Here is a 21,212-nt window from a genome sequence, read left to right as displayed (position 1 = left end):
CTCCCTCACATGATAAGAACAGTGATTGCATTTTTGTCCTATTTTAGATTATATAACTAACAGCCATGAAGTTCCTCCATAAAGCCTCTTAGTATAGCGGATCAGTGACTAAATTTGCATCGAGTCGATGCAGCACAGGAGTACAGTGATTTGTCTAATCTCTTGTTGCATATTTCATCGCTATAATCACACATTGTGCATTTGCGAGTGTGTACGTGGTGGTGATGGCGGTTGCGGTTGGGGGGGAAGTGGGCTGTTTTCTCCTTGCACAGGTGATGCATAGAGTACAAAGCCGTCATCAACAATCTCTTAAGAAATAAATGTATTTGTTAAAAAAAGAAGAAGAAGCGGACAAATGTTTACACACAGCACTTTGATTGCAATTTAATTTTACATCACTCAGGGCCCTGAACACACAGAGAAGCTGATGATGGACTTTCATCATCAGTATCAGCAATCTCAGTGTCATTCATGTTTTGTGAGACTTGTCAGAAGACTTTGAATAAACCCCTGGAGGAGCGAGATAAAACCTTCCTTTTCTGCAGGAGAATTGCCATGATGCACGTCCAAATTTCTTGATTACAAGACGAAGCGGGGGGAGAGAGAGGAAAAAAAAGTTAAAAAAAATAAAAAATAAAAACCTTGAATGAAAGCCTGCGCTGAAAGTTTTCAGTTTGCTGATATAACAGTCAAGTGTGTCTATAAGTCTACTTAAAACGCTTAGGTATCAGTGGAGACAGCTGCGACACCCTCGTCTTATGATTCTGTCGAGACAGTACACTATCAAACCTTTCATACCGTTCCCAAGCTACATTTCCGGTGACAAAAGCTTTGCGAAAGCCTCCTGAAGGATTCATCTATATCCTAATATTTCCAATCCAATTTAACTGGAGCAGCCGGAGTGGTCTGAGCACTAGTTTACCAATCTTTGCTTTCCAAGACTCTGTGTGCTGAAGGCTTGAGGGGTTCAATCAATGGCGCTTTGATCTCGGCTGGAACCATAATTATTTAACATTGTTACAAGGATTTCTCTAATCCATCCTACCATTAAATCCCTTTTACACCCTCATCTTCTGCAGCCTAATCTGCATCTGGGTGCTCCGTTTGTCTCTCTCCCTCATTTCGGCTCGCCCCTCCCTCCTTGACGACACCCTGACTTTATAATGGACTTGGGTGTCGACTTAGAAAATGCCTTGTTTACTCAGAGCGACCTGATTGAACTGTGCTCAAACGGACTGTTGCTGTGTAAGAATTTAAAAGTTGTTTTTCTTAGTCGATCTGTACTTTTAAGTGCTACATAGTTTGGGTTTACTTTCAGTTCAGCTGGGACTGAATGGTGAAAGGATTCTGCAGCTATAATGCCAAGATCTGGTCACCGAGCTCAGTAATCTCAAACATTTCACATTGTGGTCCACACCACATATGACCCACTTTGACCTTAAGTGGGCTCGGCAAGTAAAAAAATCCCCTTTCTATTAGCGTAAAGACTTAATGCCTAAATTTGTCAATATAAGAAAAAGAAGAGTAATTACTACACTTTCCTCAGTTCAACATGTTTCTGTTTTTCAATGTGATAAAGAAATGCTGTTCTAGTAAATGAAGAACGGCTCTTTGGGCTTAAACTGTAAGAAATAAACGTGCTTATATTCCAGACCATCCTGTAATTGGAGGAAAGTTTTTTTGTAAACCACAGAAATTGCCCCATATTTATTATTGATTTTATTGTGGACACGTTCTTAAAAAAACAGATATTCCTGTAGTACTTTTCTGCCATTTAACTGATTATCTATTATTTTATTACTACAGTATGAATGGCTCTAGGTGAGATCTTTATCAGCATGACAAGTTGTAAAATTTATAAATATAAAAGTCCAAAATTTATCCTTCCCTTTATCCAGAGCCAGAGTATTTGCCAGGCTGATTGTGGCCCCTGGGCCTTATGTTGGACACCCCTGGTCTAGATATAACTGTCACCGCTTCATCTTCATTTTATCTTTTTTTTTGGTCAATTTTTCCACTAAGTTTCTTCAGATGAACCAAGGGAATGTCCAAGTTCATGTGACTGATGCCCAAAAGGTTTCATCCCATCTGTTTATTTTCATGATCACTTTGTCTCCCAACAAAAAACGGCCCACTGTCCTTTTGCAAATATTTGCATGTCTGTGTTTCACCACGATATAAATAGCAGCACGGGCAATCGCAAACATTTGTTGAGGCACCTGCCACAGTATCGTGGCCATCTGGTCCTCCAATTCTCCTAGCATGACATATGTGCATTAAACCTGAAATGGTTATTGTTTTTTTTTTTTTCCTTTTTTTTCCTTTGGCGACTGGAAGAAGATGGATTGGCCACAGACCGTTCTAGGTTGGCTGGAGTCAAAAATGAGACTCGAGACTTTTTACATCTGAGTGAGGCTGCGTTTTCAGCATGTGCATGTTTGATGTCTTGAAAGGGGAAAAGAAGGGGGTGGATATAAATGGATATCTTTTTTCAGGGTGAAGTGTGTGTGTGTGTGTGTGTGTGTGTGTGTGTGTGTGTGTGTGTGTGTGTGTGTGTGTGTCCCACTGTCAGGTAGATTCTCAGATGGCCACTCCTTCAGCTGACCCCTGCCTCGCCCTGGCTGATGCCCAGCTGGCATCAGCAGCTGAGCAAGCTGGGCCATGCCGGCCGTCAGGGACAAGCCAAGAGAAGAGATTTGTGGACAAGGTGATCACATTACTTCTGTTACCACTCTGTCACACTCATCTGCCCCTTCTGCATCTCCTTCTTTACAGCGTGGCTCATTTTAAGTGTGTTTTAGGGCTGATATCTTAGATGTTGATGTCGCTGTATGCAAGTCACATCTACTTCAAATCCAGTTTAATCAGTTTGGGAAATTGGGTGTTGACATTAGCTGCAAACTGACAGCTACAGTAGATCAGCTTAATTCAATTCAAAACACTAGCATGTTTAATGCTGCTTCTAAAGTTCTCTGAGGCATTCCAGTGATATAATGTTGCACTCTGGGACAGTTTATGGGCCTTTTTTTTTTTTTTAGAAAAAGGTTAAAATCTAAGCAGCTGCTAAGTCTTTCTTAGCCTTTTAAAACTCCATGTCATAATGCAGTGGAGATGATTTTTTTAGACCTTGACAGCTTGTTGTGCAGTTTCACTAATTATTCCGAGTGGAAAGTAAGCTATGCATCATTTGGCACAATGTTAGAATTGGCAAAACTATGGCAAACAATACAGTTATTTGGGGGGGGAAATGCACAAGTCTGAAACTCTTGCTAATTTTGTCGCTAATCAACGTGTTATAATCAGAGGATATCCACCTGTAGATGCTAAAATCAATCACGATCAGTTCAAAAGATGGCATTCATCATGCTTCAATCTGCAAAAAGATTGTGATCAATGGAAATGCTTTCCACTGTATCACTACAGAAATAAAATACAATAAAACTTGTTAGCACACACGTCACACTGCATGTGCACACTGTATTTATTTGCATTTGGGCAGCATAATAAACTGTGAAGGCAAACCACATCCTATTAGCAGTGGACAATACAGTGCCGTATCTGAGTATGTGCTGCTTCTTCAGCTACATATTAGCTTTAATTCTTAAATTTAGAGGTCCACAGCGTAACCTAACAAATGCACACACAGACTAGACACTTGAGCTGAAACTGCAGCGAACACAATTACAGCACTCTTAACGAACCCTGGATTTTCTTCACTTTCCAAAGCGGGGTGTGGTTTACATGAGAAGGCATTTAGATAAGGATGAGAACAAGTTCATTAGCAGAGTTAGCTAGCTAACACACACCATTCCCAATTAGCCTAGAGGAGAGCAAGCGGGAGAGAATCGAGAGAGACGGAGTCAGATTCCTATCACAGGCAGTCCATGAAAATGAATAGAATAGCATGACACGCTATCTGGCAAATCAGCGGCTGATTGCGAAACACCCGTGACGAGAAATGAACACGAGACAGAAGATCAGTGTGCAGATTTGCTTAAGGACATACTTGTAGAGATGAGGGGAGAGAAAGGGAACTCGCTGGGTGTTCCACATCAGAGACCCAGCACTCTGAACAACAGAGAAGAGCCAGCTATCAGATTAATAGTGAGTCATTCAGTACGCTTCTCTGCTGTTCCAGACAGAAAGACAATCAGAGAACAGGGGCCAATCGTGGACAGCACTTGACATGAGTTACTAAAGTGGAGATGAAATGCAGGGACAAAAAAAAAGAAAGAAAAAAGTTCAATTACAGGATGTAGATTGTAAAGGCTTTTGTTGTTACTCAGCAAAAGGGAAATGGTATGGAGGTGCTTCAATAGAATCACCAAAGCAGGTGGGCATGTTCCGAGTTAGCCCACCTCATTAAAAGGCTTCACTCTCTTTTTATGTAATGGCCATTACACGTCCTATTCAGATGCACACGCGCAGTGATTAAAAATTATCTGTTGGTGATCATAATCACAGCTGCTTAAACTTAAGCCAAAGAATAACAAAGAACTTTTGAATGCTCAACTATCTGAACATTTACAAAGAGATTAAAGGGGAGACAGTCTACAAACTAAATAAATTTGCTTTTAATCGCTTCCAACAGGAAGTCATGTCATTTCGAATGTCCCTATCTGATTGTCTGATTCCCCCTCTTTATTCAAATTATAACATGCCCATCTGACTTTTCCAGCACAATGGGAAAAATTAAAAAGGGAAATGACCTTTCATGGCAGCCATGATGAAAGAGTGAATGGCATTATTATGCGCCAAGATTAATTTCGGTCTACTCCACAGTGCCCATTGAGAAAACACACGAGGGGGGCACGGGTGCCTTAGTCGCTCATTAATTGGTAGGTGTATCATAGAGATGTCAAAAACAAGATGATTATAAACCGATGACCCGGCTGCGAAGCGCACACAATACGCTACAATATGAAAGCTTGTTTGCTTAAAGTTGGGTGCAGCCAGGTGCTAAGTGTCATTTTTCCGGCAGCAATACAGCAGAGATTGGGCCACAAGTGTCCAAGTCCTCTGATAAGTTGGAACCACTCATGCTGCGGTTTAGCAAAACATGAAATGGGCATCATGTCTCACATCACTTCCCCTGCAGTTCAGCTGTCCTCGCTGTATGCAAAGAGAAAGTTTACTTCAAGTCCCCCTCCTCTCCCTCCCCACTGCCTGTCCAGCAGTGTGTTTCTGAGCCTCTAATTCTCATTCTGATGGCTAAGTAGAAGGGGGAAAGCATAATTACAGTCAGTCATACATCCAGTCATGCTACATCCATCCCTCCTTTTCAAAGCAGTATTTTTAAGCTCAGCATTTCTTGCCAAAAAAGGGGGCCTTTTTTTTCCCTCTGCATGTGATGCCTTCTTTTTGTCATGGCCCCCATAGTTCTGAGCTGACCCCCTCAGCCCTGTCTCCTGACTGATCACAGTGATGGTTTATTACTGTCGTCCCGGCGCTCTTATCTTTAGCCAGCAATGCTCATTTCCTTCCCCAGATTTAAATGCAAATGTGAAATTTAATGATAAATGCATTATCTGATAGGTGCGATAACACTGATTCACTGTCAGTATAAAATACACACCCCAGGGGGCTTCGAGCTAGCAAGCACAACTTGCCCAAATCCACTTTTTTCTCCCGCTCTCCCTTTCTTTTCTCTCCCCCCCCCCCCCAAAACGCATGTACCTGCAATAAATTCTTGAGGTCATTTTATGCATTAAAAGGAATCACATTTTGTGTGTTCAGCAGTGCGGGCGCAGGCTATTGCTGAGCAGTAATTGCCGTGCAACTATCTTGTTCAATGTATTATCCATCATTTTGATGAAGTTACTTTTACTAAAAGGGCAAACAAGATAAAAAAAAAATGTGTTGTAAACTCTTCAAAAGCTGCGTCTGCATTGCATTATTCAGTTCTTTAAAAAAAATGTCTTTAAGGAAGCAGTTGTCGACAATTTAATTTACTGTTAACCGAATGGTGGCTTCACGTACATTTCAAGCGAGCAGCAGACTTCTGACACGATTGTGTAGCTATATAGTTACTATACAAGGCAATCATTTTTAGAAACAATAATATTTTATCCCCTTTATCACCTTCCCTCGAACTACACCGCATGCCTTTCAGTTACTCAACAATAACTTTATCAAATGACCCCCGAAAGCCTGTCTTGTAAAGTAATACTCATGCTTTTCTTACTTGGACCATCCCATTCCTCTGGCCCCATGGCAGCGTGCCTGCTCTTCTCCCCCTGCCCATCCATCTCCGACTCTCCTGCCTCTCGATTGCCATCTTCCTCTCCTGTAAGTAAAAGAGGGAAAAAAGCACTTTAAGTCCCACAATGCACACAAGACCCAAAGTGAACAGCACTCTCTCCAAATTTAATGTTTGGACACGTAATTTAATGAATCGTTGCATTATGCAGACTTTGGTTTTTTAACATCTTCTCCCTGTACCAGTTAAGTGTCACAATGTGACGTGTGTGTTTCCGTGTATGATTTTGTAAAAGTGCATTCACCACATGCAGCTGCACACTTTTATGTAAAAAGGAGTTCCCATGAGTGCTTGCAGGAACAGGAGGAAGCCCAATGGAACAGGAAGGAAAGCAATGTGTGGGAGAGAGGTGGCTATTTATTACCGTTTGATCTATTGTGGAGGGAGCTAGAATGTGTGTTATAGGATGTAGGGGCTGATTTACAGTCCCAAGGCTCACACAGACCATGCTAAGGGATATTTGGGTATCTCTCTCCAGGATGTAAGTGCTTAAAGACCTTGTTTTACAAAAAAAAGAAAAAGACTAGACGCTCTCACTGTAGACGCACTTACTGTAAAAGAAAATCTATTTTTGCATGTCTACGGTAAGCACAGTTTGTACTCAAAAGTTTATAGGCACATAAATCAGAGCTTAGTAGGTGCCCCAAGTGTGGTGCTCTAAATAAATCCAATGTGGCTGACACAGTGGTTGGTGTCTCTTCAGACTCGGGCAGGTAAGAGCAAACCTGCTTGGGGCTGATGGTTTGTGGAGGTACATTCCTCTCACTTTTGTCACCCCATCTTTTTCATTCCTTTGATGTTTTAAACCCAACAGTGAATGGTCAAGGACAGGCCTGGATTGCTCCAGTGGCTTACTACACGCCACCACAAGGGAAAAACAGGGGCGGGAGAGGGCATGTAGATTTAAATACAAATATATGACGACAGGACAACCTATACCTTATGCAGCAAATCTAAATATGAATATATTGTAACCACACCTGCCTCTGTTCTTCGCCCCCCACAGTTCCCAAAAAAAACACATTTCTGAGTCTTAGTTATCAACCTTCAAGTGACAACTGCCACAGGACACACACTACGTCACTCCAGCGCCGGCCATCCTCAGTCGGGTTAATCTCCAGATCAAGCACATACTCTGTGCTTGTTTAGCTTTTTTTCCCCTTTTTTTTGACGTGGCTCACTTCAAAGAGAGCGGCAAACATTGCCAAAAGGATGTCAGCTTTCTATCTCCCACTAAAATAGAAGATGTGTGCACGAAGAAAAAAAAAGCGATACTGTAGGGAAGTCTGCAGAAATGTCCTACTTACAGTACATGAGGTCATTATGACCCACTTTTGCTTATGCAAGTGTCCGCTTGGGCTGGCAATTTCTTCCCCCTGCTCCTCCTCTCTCCCAGTATATTATCACGGAGCCCACTCAACTAAATTCCCCCACTATTTATTGTTGGGCCTGGAGAACCTCTTTAGCATACCAGGCTCGTATTATGACGAGGATAACAAAGGCGTATATCAACAGTTCCTTCCAATGGAGCGCAGTTTGAAGAAAAAAAAAAAAAAGCTGGTGAGATAACATTAAAGGCACTACCTTGATCTCAGGCGAACATGTTAAGCCCTGTAACGAAACGTATTGGAAGTGTTTAATTACAGCCCGGGAAATGAAGCTACAAGATGATTCCTTAATTAAGCAGTGATTAAGGATTTTCTGCCTTCTATCTAACACAGTTTGCAGTGCATTTTAAACACAATCGCCCAGGCAACCTCACAGGGAACAATGTCACAGGGCTTTGATGAAGTTTCCTGCACAAATGTCACTAGGAAGAAAAAAAAGGCGAGCAGAGGAAGCAGTGCTGGAGCAGCACTCCTTTGCTTACAGTACAGTCAGTGAGATAAAACCTGGAATACAGAGAAATGTCGAGATCCCCCCCCCGCCCCAGATTTTAAAACAACATGGAAATGGATTGATTGAGGTGCTCCATTTCATTCACCGAGGTCCAATCTGAGTAATCGAGCCTCTGCTTTGTTTCATCATTTGAATTGAAACCCCTCTGCAGTCTTATCAAAGGGGACAGATTGTCAATGATCATCCTCTACATTATCGCCTAGATCATAATTTACATCTGGCTTAGGTTCCTTTCCCCGCACGCTCAGATGGATATACTTGAGGCTGAGTGAGAGAAAGCTGAGGAGAACAGAAGGGACGGGGAGGGCTGGGGAGGCGAGGCGGCCTGCTGGGTTCTGGGTTGGCGGGCATGCGAGAGGAGCCAGTGAGCTGTTAAAATCAGCTCTATCGCTGCTCTATCAAAGGACAGCTCTCTAGCCAAATCGCAGTCACATGCAGCGTGCCACACATTCAGGTCAATAAGCTTATAGGCGATTTACACAAACAATTCCTCGAGCAAGGTAGCAACAAAGTCATATTGGCTTTTTCCCTCCCTTTTAGCATTGTCTCTGCCGAGGAAGCCCTTGAAAATGTCAATCTCTCGCATGCGACTTTAAGGAGCTCAGGGCACTCTAATCCTGACCACTGAGTCCTGAGACAGGTTGCAATTTCTGCAAGATGGTGTATAAGTATTTTTAAGTATTCCTATGGGATTGCAGAGTTCTATAGGTTACCAAATCCCGGGCTCGATGACTTTAACCCAGTGTCGCATTTCTAAACCCATCACATGCTTCCTGGTGTTGGAGCTTGGCGATGATTTTCAAAATGTAATATCAGGAGGGCTATGCCTGCCCCCCCCCCTCGTCAGCATCGTTGATATTGCATATTTGGCTGCTGATGCAGATTGCGTCACATATACAGATAAAGTCAATTCAAGGAAGCAACCTTTTTCACCAAAGTCAAGCATAGCTGTAAGACTTCTCTGCTATCTGAAAAATAGGTCTGAATTGCATGCAATTTGTGGCAGGCAGAGCACTCCAATGGAGGGAGGCTATTAGTGAAATGCCTTGCCACTGTCTCTTTAAATGCCAATAAATTCCCATCATTACAGAATCTGGCAGTTTTCCTCCCTGTCTGCAGCCTGGGTCTTTATCTCGCTCTGCCTCAGTCTCTGAGCATGTAGATCTGGCCCAGTTAGATTGTCATACTTAACAAACATTAATGATTAATTTCCTCCACTGAGTCAAATGGGGCTAAAGGGATGACTCGATTCATCTTATCGCACCACAAATTAGCATTTCCCCATATTCTCCAGCATCAACTGTGCATTAAAATTCCACATTTACCATTCTGGGCACTGGCAGCTGTGGTGAAAGAGCCAAGGAGATCTTCCTCCCGTGTTGCTGGAGATTCAGATTACTTCTGTGTCGCACAAAGAATAATTAATTGTGCCACTTTCTCCTTGTTACTGTACATCTGTGGCTGCCGCAAGTCAAATTACTCACCGAGAGGTTATTTGAAAGTTCAAGGTGTATTTTTTTTTTTAATTATTTACCGTGTTAAGTCCTTTGCTTTCACTTTTCACTTCAACTGTGATAGAATATTTCTGCCCCCATTGTTTCTGTAATTCGAGGAGAACGGCACAAAAGAGTGCAAATTTTCACGTTTAACTTGATGTATCTTGACACCCGCAACAACCTCAGAAACGAACTGAAAAAAAAAAAACAACCCTCGTGTAATGTAACTTCACGAAAAGCTGTTTTACGTCGAGGAAATGAGACACGTGAAATGACATGTAAATTTACTGTCAGTGCTAAGTAAGGAAGTCATTTGTCATCAGACAAACACTTGGAACGCTCAGAGGGAACAGCTTGTGGCAACACCCTGTGCTGAACTTCACAGATAGCCAACAATAAAAGAGGGGGTGAAACAGCAAGGTGAAATTTCACAATTTCAGTAAAAAAAGATGCCACTCAGCGTATATAAAAAAAAGGTATCTTTCTCACAATTATGGAGCCAGGTGTGTCAATAGAGTATAAATCTTTTCTGTGGGAGCGAGCGTGTTCATCTGTGGGGTTCTTCACAAGCACAGCTCCATAAATGTGAAATTGACCGAGCAGGAGAGGTTGTTTGAGGTAAAAATTCTTGTTTAATAGCAAGGGAAAGCCAAGGTTATTTCTTTAGATGTGTGCCTTTCCCCCTTCCTCATAGAAGTCTTGAAAGGGAGGCAGACCCCCTCTAAAATGCCATGTATATTAAAAACAGTGTTCAATCTCTCTGGGGTGCTACTATTCCACCAAGCTTGTTCATTTTCAGAGACATTATTCTGAGCTGAACTGACAGGGGGCTGCTCATACCTGTAACCGTATATCCACATGATTCAGGGCTGCCCATTACTGACGATCATGACGCATTATGCGAGGGATTAAATTGTGTAGCTGGTCAAAATAGGTCTAACTTGAGTACTTCATGTGCAGCTGGATAGTCCCATCAGTGATAAAGCACTGTATTTTAATTCTTGATCACTGAATTGTGTATCCAAAATAAAACATTAACTTGCAGAGTATTGAATGAAGCTGTCTAATAGAGGCATTGGATTGGAGTAATTACCTGGGATGATGTGAAACACATGTTCTTGATATACAAATTTAGCTTTATTTTAATAGATTCTGTCTGTTTGAACTTTTTTTTGACTCCAAAAACAAAATAATAAAATCACTCCTTCCTTTGTTAAACTGGACATGTGCGACCACTGGTGAGGCCTAACAAAAGGACAATGCTGTGTTTAAATGGGTCATAAGTCAGAGGGCTTAGGAAGCACTGATGCAGGACTAATCATTTCTACTGTTTGTCTGAAGAAGAAAAAAAAAGATGATCCTAAAAGCATTTTTGTCATTTCTGTTGCCAATGTCAAGCTAACAGGAGAGAGAGAGAGAGAGAGAGAGAGAGAGAGAGAGAGAGAGAGAGATGCCAACAGCACCTTACAAGCTAAATCAATGAAAGGGCCAAAACCCAGTGAGAGCCACAGCACTATTAACTAAACAGGTCAGGGAGTCAACCGTCACCTAATTTTGAGGTTCCTGAGCCTCAGACCAAGATGGGACGTCAAGGTGCTCCACGCACTTATCTGGGGAGTCCCTTTTCTGCAAGGGTAAGGCAAATGGCTGAGTCTTTGGTGGCATTCAACTTCTTGACCTTTGCGCCTTTAAGCGGCTTTGCTACTTCACCGCACTCTGATCAAAGTTAATAAGTGCTTCATATGTTAATGAAAATTGGTACTCCTCTTTGTGTTCCTACAGCTTTTTAATACCTATTATAGACTGAAACTTTTAATGGAGGTTTTAGGTCCCCCTGACAAGCCCATTTCAGAGAGTGACTACACAGATACAAGGCTAAGCTAAGACCAGAGAGTTACTGCTCAGTGGAGGAACCTTACACGGGAGACCTTATTCTCCGGGAAGCAGCAGAAGATAAAGGCCATGGGATGAGTGGCTGCTTTAAAACCCACGTTCAAGTCCGCACAGGGCTAATTACAGCACGCCATCACATTTGAGAGGGTTTAGTTAATCAAGGGGGGGCTCTCTTTTGCCTCCTATAGTCGAGGAATAACACACTTAAACCATTTAATGCCTCCAGGATTGCGTCCCGTTTAATTCAAGGCAGTTTCACATAAGTGGGGTAAATTTAAGCCACTCTGACATTAGTTTTAAACAGATCTAATTGAGGAAGGGATCATGGGAAAGTGGCTACACCTGATGATTGCACACAACTTGGCACTAGGAGAAAAGAAATTTGGATAGTACATCATTTGGGTCTTATGAGGCAATGGGAGACTTAGCTACTGTAAGCTGAGATAGCAAAGTCATACAAAAAAAATCGGACTAGTAAGGCTCGTGCATGACAAGGAACAGATTAGAAGTGCTCAGGGAAAGTACTATTTGACATTATGGATTGGTATTTTGTGTTGTCTTTATTCATAAACAGGGAAAGGAGATTTGAGCCCCGGCTCCTTAAACAAAGGGAATACCAAATGGCACTGACAAGGTTCTTTGAAAATTTTCAGAAGTTGTACTACTTTTTTTTTTTTTCTTGTAACCACCAATACGCGCCATCTATTTCATAGCTGCTGGGTTATTAGAAGTATATGCCTCGCACTTTGAAGTTTGAGTGGGGACACATTACGGAGGAGACAAAGGGTGAAGCGGCCGAGGCGTCTCTGGTAATTGCAATTTCTGAACAATTGCGCCGTTCAACTTTTCCCGGAGAACAAAAGGAAAACATTATTGATACGATTACCGGGGCATAGCCTACCTGAAACATGAAAGATTTATTTTTTTTCCTTCAATAATGTAATCCCACGAGGCACATCAGTTTAGAAGTGTGGAGAAATAATTCTAAACAAATTTCCCTTTGAAAGGAGGGCGAGGAGGCAGACATTCAAAGCATCGGTTCTTCATTAAAAAGTCAAATTTGCGGCATCCGAGCGTCAGTAAGAGCGGGGACACCTGGGGTAGCGAACGCCACGCAACCGGAGGCTAGGAAGAGGCGGCGGCGGTGGGGTTGGGGGTGGAGGTTCTGGGCTGGGTTGCGGTGGTTGGGGGGAGGCGGGACAGGTCTGTCATCTTCACACTGTAACCTGAAGCAGGCCACAAATTAGCTCCTGTGATGGCACGGTGTGACCGAAATGAAACAAACACACAAAGAAGCAGTCTAATTGAATTGGAGTTCAAAGAGGACTCGGGCGCATTTGGCGACGCTGAGGCGCTTTATAGTGCTGGACCTCCGAGCAGTAGCAGGTGCTGCTGAGTGTTCACAGAGCTTTAGCGCCGGCTCAAAGGGAAGCGCTACGCTCTCCAGTGCATTGGTGCACCGTAGCACACCTTCACAGCACTATCACAGAGGGAGAGCCAGTGTTGCTGGTGCCATCTCCATCTCAGATCAAACCACTGCTCTTGGGTGGATTGCTGGGGATCAAATATCAAAAATGGATAGTCTCAACTCCAGGCAGTGATGCGGGAGAAATTCTCAGACGGACACAAGTTCTGCCAGGTTTGATTTGAACATGTTGAGGAATTTTATTAGACACAATTGGCAGGAGTTTAACTTACTTTTTGATGCTCAGCATTGGGGCGGGCACAGCATATTGTCCCATATTAGGCGTTTAAAAAAAGGAAAAGATGGCTGAACGCTGCATGAGGAAGCCCGCCTGTGAAGTTTCGGTTTTGGCCGAGTGCGGGACGCTCACCTTTGTTGCAGAAGTACTCCATGTCTTCGCAGCTTATGTTCTCAGTCTCAAACTCGGCGGTGAAGTTCTCCTCCACCGAAAACTCATCTTTGGCCAGGAGCTCATTCTCCTCGGAGACGCACTCCTCCTCCTCTTCCTCCAGGCCATCCTCCAGAGGACCTGAGGGAACAGGCACACGTATGTACACAGAGACACACACACAGACACACAAGGGAGATGTTCAGCAATTTCATCACACCCTTCAGGCTTTCAAGAATCAAAATCTTGTCTCTCCTTGTTTCCGGTGCTGCAATAATACAAATTCAAAGCACTGCGCAACATTGCGTGGTCTAAGCGCCGTATGCATACACGTTCAGAGATTCGTACAGGCTAAAGATAAAGCCACCCCAATAAACACTATTATTTTACCACCGTGCTTCACATCAGTGTTTCCATTATTCCTATTGAAAAAAATCCCCTTGAGACTTTTTTTTTTCCAGAAAAACAAGCTGACATGCAGCCAAGGTGAGCGCTGATGTTAATCCCGCTACCTGCAAAACAAAACCTCACACAGATGGAGAGAGGGAAGGAGAGAAGGGGGGCAAGAAAAAAAAGTTCCTTTCCAGACTTTTCACACAGGCATCAGCATGGGAGGAGGAAAGAAAATACTTTTATTAATTTGTTAGCCTTATCACAGGGTACAATGTTGATTTTCCATTTACATTGCATGCCTCCGGGTAATACACCAGTGCAATCTTAAAGGAGACACTTTTCCGTGTGATTAATTTTTTCCCCCCTCTGTGCAATATTATTTCTTTAAATCTAAATGATTTCAGAGGTTTTTTTTTTTTTGCTTGTAGCTGTACATCTCTTTTGGTATTTGCATATTACCATTTTGCTTCAATCAAGGGTGTTGATGGAATTACTGTACTGCCACCTGAATTGTATTAGTTCTGAAAACATCTCACCCGGCATTTGAATGTTATTAAGATAATACGCATCGCGCACACCTCTCTCCTTTTTCTGCCAAAACATGCCCGCAAAGTCCCCGCATGACATACCAAAAGCGAAAAAGACTGGGGGAGCCCTTCTGGTTTAAGTTTAGTTTAATATTTGAGATGATGCACTCTGAGAAAAACCTGCATAAGCCCCATGAAAAAACCCCAAAAAACACTCCTTGCTCCTTCTCGAGTCGTGTATAAAGTGAACAATCATGTCGAAAGTGCTGCTGTCACTGCCAGCTAGATGAGGATGCTGTCTCTGTTTCTGCCTCTTGTGCATCCACCTAGAGCTCAAACAGAGCGCACTTACATCCTCTCCACACCTTTCAGTCTGTTTGTTCTATTGTAGCGGGAGCGAGCCCCCTCAGCTTTAATAAAGCAATAATTTCACTTCAGAAAGTGGGGCTGGTGTGCCTCTCCTGTTTCTCTTTCTTCTTGCGACGAGTCTCATAAAAGACCCCCCTGATGTCCACAAACTGCTTGCTCTTTTCATTAGTCTTATAAATTACTCCTTTGTAGAAGCCAACATCTGCAGGAGCCCCGGACATGAAAAGAATTAGCACGCGGATCTCTAATAGACACTGCAGAGGCAGAGTGCCGCTTTTAAATTAGGATACAGTTTTATGATCTTATCTGATGCCTTCTGCTGATTCGCTGAGGAGTGAAGTGAGGCGTGAAGTGACTCGATGAGTCTACCATCACTTAAGATGATACTGAGAGATAAATATCGCCGTATCAAGGGGAGATTGTATGACTGGCGGTAAAAGCTCCTGCCAAGGCAATTGAAGACAGTGTGAAAGAAAGCGGGGAAATACATTTCTATACACACAGTGTGTACACATTCCATTACACAGCTGAATAAGAACTGTGTGTACAACTAAACGATTCTTCCTCTGTTGCTGGCAAATACAGCAGCGCCATTGCACCGCGGAAAATAGACCTACAGTGTTGTGTGATAATAAGGGTAAAGGGAGATTAAAGATAAACTTCATGGTCAATAAAACACAAAGATTAGGTAGATAAGATGAGATAGAATTGAGGTTTAATAGACTCAGAATAAGGGCATCTCACTTCCCCACTCCAACAGATAGTAACTAAATGGAGCATTTTCAAACTGATAGAGATACTGGAGGCCTTGCTGAATATGGAAAAATGAAATATTACACCCAGCCTGAGACATTAAAGGGGGTCCGATGGCTACTTCTTTTGGGACCGCGCAGATTGACCAAAGTTTGCTCGCATTCTCATGTGTTTAGTTTATTATACAGTATTCATTGCATGGAGAGACCTGAAATTATTTCAGAGACAGCAATGATAAGAATAATGACTTTCTAAACGACCAGCAGCACACTCCTAACTCATTTTCTGATAGTGGCGTTCCTGCTATATTTAGTTGTGTACTGTTTAAAATCCTGTCACATTCGCTGTGTGACCCGCGCTTGTTGGTGCATTTCTATAGGCTCTGCTGACGAACTGGGCCAGAGGAATGTCGGCTGCTTCGCCCTCTTATCGAGCCTCCTCTGGAGTTCAGATGGCCAATGACACCGCGGAGAAAGTGTCTGCGCTTCACTTTGCCGCAGAAAACAACACAGCCGGCTTTAAGTGGTGCGCTCATTACGGCTGATCTAAGCCTGCTAGAGATGCATGTTAACTTTATAGTAACAAGCGATCTTTACCCAACGACAAAATCATCTACCGGTTGACGTAATTAGCGAAGCAGCTTAATTTTAAAGAGTGATCAATCAGAAAATATCACCCCATTTTCTTCCTTTCTCTGTTTTATATCATTTTAAGTTGCACATTTAAGACAAAACATGTCATTTAAAGATATGAAGTCACAGGTTTGTTCCTCTGTAAATATTTGACACGTGGCGACGGGTTACAGGAAGGCTTCCTAACAGGTTGAGAACCACTCGACTCAACAGTTAATTAGTTTATCATTAAAAATGATCGTTAAAATAATTAGCAGCTGAAGCCCTGCGCTAATTATCTGTAACCTGAAGTGTGGCAGCCTTTCAGAGCACACTTTCAAGTTTGCAGACAAAAGGCTTGGATCGTGAGATAATCGTAGCACAAACGCTGCTATCTGCTCACTTTTAACAGGATCTTTCAGGAGGCTGCACTCTGTCTCAACTTCCTCTCAATCAGGGTCAGTGTCCAGGTATCCCAGCACCCTCCACATCCGCCCTGACACATGCGCACCCTCCAGCCTCGACTGTATCATCCGCATTCATCAAGACTCTTCTTCTGCCGAGAGAGACCGAAAGAAATCTCAGCTCTGTTCAAACAGTCATGCAGCAGGAGCAGCCAATGCTAATAGAGACATTGGTAGCTGAATGCAGGCTTGATCACAGTGGCTCTTTTGTTCATGGCGTGGCCTCTGTCTGATAGGGATCGGCCATGCGGAGTGGAGCTCCGAAGAGGGATATGGTAATGCCCCCACTGAGTCTATAAAATGGGGTGATACTCTGAGACCATATGATGGACAGAGGATTAATGAGTCACAGAGGAAGAGGGGAACAGAGGAGTATGGACTGAGGTGGTGGAATGAGCATATCTTTCAGGAAAATATACTCTGTACTCAAGTCTGTGCCTCAGTGGACTAAAACAGAAAATAGGAAAGAAAAAACACACACACATGTGCCAACCTTGTTCCAAAGCTCACACTCAAAAAAAAAGGAAGACGAAGAAAAAGAGGAGCTCTGAAGAAATATGTGTGTATGTGCAAAACTGTATGAGTGACTGCTAATTTCATGGCATGCTTTTTCAAGCATCCGCAATGTGGGGAGCTTGTGGCCGGGCTGTGATAGCGATACCTCACATTATCAGCAGGCTCCACAGTGTGATGTGTGGATCACAAACCCAGCCTCCTCTATAGCTCCCTAATTAGAGGTGAGGTAATTGAATCTGACAGAACAAAGCGGCAGATCTCTATAAGCATGGAAATCATTTTTGCTCCCACCTATACAGTTTTTCATCCAAACGGTCCATTGAAAATGTGTCCAAGCTGGCCTGGGGATAAAACGTAGCACCTGAGACTAAACATGAATGCATAATGCAGCCCTAAAATCCAACAGGGCCACACAGCTCAACCTCTGCCAGCTCTGCTCCTCCTCGTGACTGGCCCTTTGTGCCAAAACTGATACTGGGCCTTCCTCACTTCCGGGTGAACACGCACACACACATGCAAACTTTTGCGTGGGAGGAAATACAGGAATACACTTTGCCAAGCAGGTTTAGATTCCTGTGATCCTAACCCTCCACAGCTGGAGAAAAAGGAAACGACAACCGTGTGCGAAAACATAAAAACACGACTGTGTCTCATCTTGGAGGATAGGTCGGGAAGGTTGAGAGAGAGAAACGAGAAAGAGAAGGAGGAGGAGGTAGTGGAGAGAGGCAAAGGGAGACTGGGGGCCATCCTCTCTCCTCAGCTCTAATGACCTTTGGGAAGCAGAGGGCTCCCTCAGCCTTGGAGGAGACTTAGTGTATATGTTACAGGGCTCAAGCCACTAATTTAATCCTTGATCACTGTAATGAAATAGATACCATTTACGCAGCTCTTAATAGCTTCATATGCTACAGGAACCCTCAAAGGAATTTTTCATTTCAAGCATCTTTTTTTTTTGTACTGCATAAATGTTACAAAAAAAAAAGCGCTTCCTTTTTTTTCCTCCAAGTTGTACACTCTGTGATCAAACTAAATGTGGAGCTAATGCTGTAACACAAGTCAAAAAGTAAATTAGCATTTGCATATTGTCTGTGAATGGCTGCTTGTGTGTAAATGCGTGTGTGTGTGTGTGTGCTGGGAGGAGCGTGGAACAGCTTCAGTGGAGACTGATGTGTTCTCAGAGCCGCAGTCTGTGACCAAGAATAAGCAATGCTATTGTTTAACTTGATTTTCCGGTCGCTAAGCAGTGTAATTCTCGTGATTAGAAATGGCTGCCTTCCTAAATTCGGGCACTTACAATCAACAGTCAACAAACTGCTCGAAAACGCAGCACCCAAAAAAACAACAACAACAACAACAAAAAAAAGGATATTGTGTGGTGAAAAGGGGAGGGAGGGAGGCTGGGTTTGTTCTAAAGTGGGGGTGGAGGGGGGTGAATGTATTCACATCCTCGTATGACACACGCACAGAGGAAGAGCACACACACTCGTTTGCGAGGCTGCAGCAAAAGATGACAAGGCATCTAAATGTGATCTGATGACATCATGTGTTTAGATGGCCCGCCGAGTTTACATTACTGTACATTTAAGCTTCGTGCAGCAACACTAAGGCACAGCCGCTGGCTAGGAAAGTATCTCCGTCCACAGATTTCTCATGACATCCTGTGAAATCCACATATAAAAAATCTAATAAATAATAATAACAATAAAAGAGAAGGGGTGTGTGTGTATTTTTTTTTCTCAAATACTGTTAACATAATTCCAGTCGAGTATCTTATTCCAATCAGACACAGCTTTGGATCCACGGCATGTTTGCGGAGTTTCTAAGTTCTGTGTTGTTGCGCCCAGTGTTTCTGTCTGGACCGTTGAAGAGGAATAACACGCTCTTACTTCTTTATCCAATGAATTTGAATTGGAATGGCATGAAAACATGCTGGCATTTGACTATGCCATTAAAATGCTGGAGGCACCTCTGAGCGTGCCCGAGGGCTTCAGCAGATGCCAGCCAGTTTCTCTGTGGAGTTAGCTGGGTCCTGCTACACTCTACTGACTTTACTTGCCTCTCTAGAGCTTACAGAGGGACGCGCACATGTCCAAGTGGACACTGGTACAACGTTTGGTCCATAAAAGTCACTGAGCTTGTCTTCCAAGTAATATGGGCTTAGTTAATGCCTCTTTTTGCAGGGTAACATTTGCTTTGTAGGTGCAACGAAGGGATTAAAATGCTGTTAAAGTGGCCAGTGTGCTGGATTTAAGTCCTTCCTGTTACACACTTGCTTCCCTCTCTGGCTGAGTGATTTATTAGTGTCATTCTGTTACTTATAAGGAAATAAAAGTTAACCATGTGCCTGTACACTGCATGTGACAGCTGAAACAAAGCAGGTAAAATATGTGTGGTCTTAATTACTGGTTTATAAGCGAGCTTTTCACTAGAACGTTCACTTTTAATGAAGCCATTGAGTGAGGCTCCTCCAGGGAGCTATCATGGTTAAGTGGGGGCATCCATCTTCAGCCATTGGCTCGTCTGCAGACGAGTGGAGGCTCTGTCTACAGCACGCTCACCTCATATTGGCTCACTTTATCTCCACTAAGTAAAGTCTGTTGGAAGGTGCTAACAGTGGCGAGAAAAAGACTTTTGTCGAGCAGCTCTGATGAGACTCGGGGAGTTTTCATTCTGCAGAGGCACCGGGCACTTGACTGTCTGTTAAGTGCTTAATAAGATGCCTTCGTCTGACGTGGAAAGCATCATATTCATCACATTCAGTGGCCTGCAAGCCCGTTGGGGCTAAAATACTGTAGCGATATTTTAAAATGCTAAAACTGCCTCCGCAACAATTAGCTTTCAGTCGAGCATCGTTTCAAAGAATTTAATGGGGCGCCTTCAGAAAAAGAAAAATGATTACCGTATCAAAAAAGTGTAGATAAAACAATATTTTCTCATCAAGGAATTTCTATGAAATGGATATATCTAAGATGTCAATTTCATTCCAGTGCTATGAAGCATGGGGGGGGAGGGGGGGGGGTTCTTTTGCAATAAATTCTTCATTAATTCAATTCTAATTTGCCTCTGGTTCCTATTTCTACTATTGATAGTTCCACTTCTTAATACCTCGGATAAGGGGGGTAGAAAATCATTCCAATAACTCAGTGGAGGCTGTGAGCAGCAGATAGGATCTAAATATTACCAATGCCAAAAGAAGTGTGAAGTCTGATGAACATTTCAAAAGAACAATTCTTTATGGATCAGCTAAATCTTTTCCACTTTTTAATTAAAAGTAAAGAAAATAGAAGTTAATTATCCTGTAAAGATTAGCTGGTGGGCATCTTTCTGTAAATTAGTTCTAATTAAAAGGAAATTGTCAAATGACATTCAAAGCACTGTCCTTTAAAACACAGACCGAGATGGGCTTTTTCTCCCCCTCCTCCTCCTCCCCTTCCTCCCCCACTCTGCCTCCCTCCTAATTCTTGATCTGGCCATGTGAAGCTTCTTGCTGGAAGATTAGGATTCTGCCAGTGCTTCAGACAGCACACACACACACACACACAAAGGCACACACACACACATACTTTGTGCTCCCTGGATAGCAGGCCTCTAGCACACTGTGAAATACTACTGCATCAATGAGGAGCTAGGTTGCTGGAGATAAATACTCCTCATTGATAAATGATTGCACTGATTAGCTTCCTTGGAAACAGGCGTAAACTCTTACACTGTATCGGGCTGATATTGGGTTCTAGTAAATTATCAGGCGCTAGCCACCGTCCAGCCCAGTGTAAAAATGGCCAATTTACAGATTTATAGTGATGCAAAAGTTTCCCATATTACCATCAGAGGGATCAAGACATGAACAGCCTCATATATCCAATAGAAGACCAGAAAATTGTGAGAAAAAAGCCTCGACAAAAGGTTTCCCATGTACAAAGTGCAATCCAAAACATGTTTATTTACTATAATATAAAGTCTCCAAATCTTCCAACTGTAAAAATATTGAATGTTTTCATTTTTCAAAACAGTTACATTCCTTCTCTGATCTAGATCACCAGCATCACTATCAGAGCCCCATCTTCCATGTTTCTTCTCTGCCACCGACATAAAAGTGCGCAAACATGTGCACAGAAACGCCACTTAACCAAACCTCCGCTATCATCGCTTCACAAATAAATGATAAATCAATCTCCTGGG

General features: G+C 42.9%; 1 protein-coding gene across 2 annotated transcripts in view; it reads right to left on the bottom strand.

Annotated features, from left to right (window-relative positions):
• Positions 1 to 21,212, bottom strand: part of zfpm2a (zinc finger protein, FOG family member 2a) — a 123,074-nt gene that overhangs the window by 78,058 nt on the left and 23,804 nt on the right. For both annotated transcript variants that reach the window (XM_004541608.4, XM_004541607.4), the window contains exons 2-3: positions 13,383 to 13,541; positions 6,185 to 6,286 (exon numbers count right to left, since the gene is read on the bottom strand). In XM_004541608.4, the coding sequence (XP_004541665.3) occupies positions 6,185 to 6,286; positions 13,383 to 13,541 (261 nt within the window). The remainder of the gene's footprint in view (positions 1 to 6,184; positions 6,287 to 13,382; positions 13,542 to 21,212) is intronic.

The sequence above is a fragment of the Maylandia zebra genome, linkage group LG11 (genome assembly GCF_041146795.1).
Source record: "Maylandia zebra isolate NMK-2024a linkage group LG11, Mzebra_GT3a, whole genome shotgun sequence".
Taxonomy (NCBI): Eukaryota; Metazoa; Chordata; class Actinopteri; order Cichliformes; family Cichlidae; genus Maylandia; species Maylandia zebra.
This window is presented reverse-complemented; position numbering and strand designations above follow the sequence as displayed.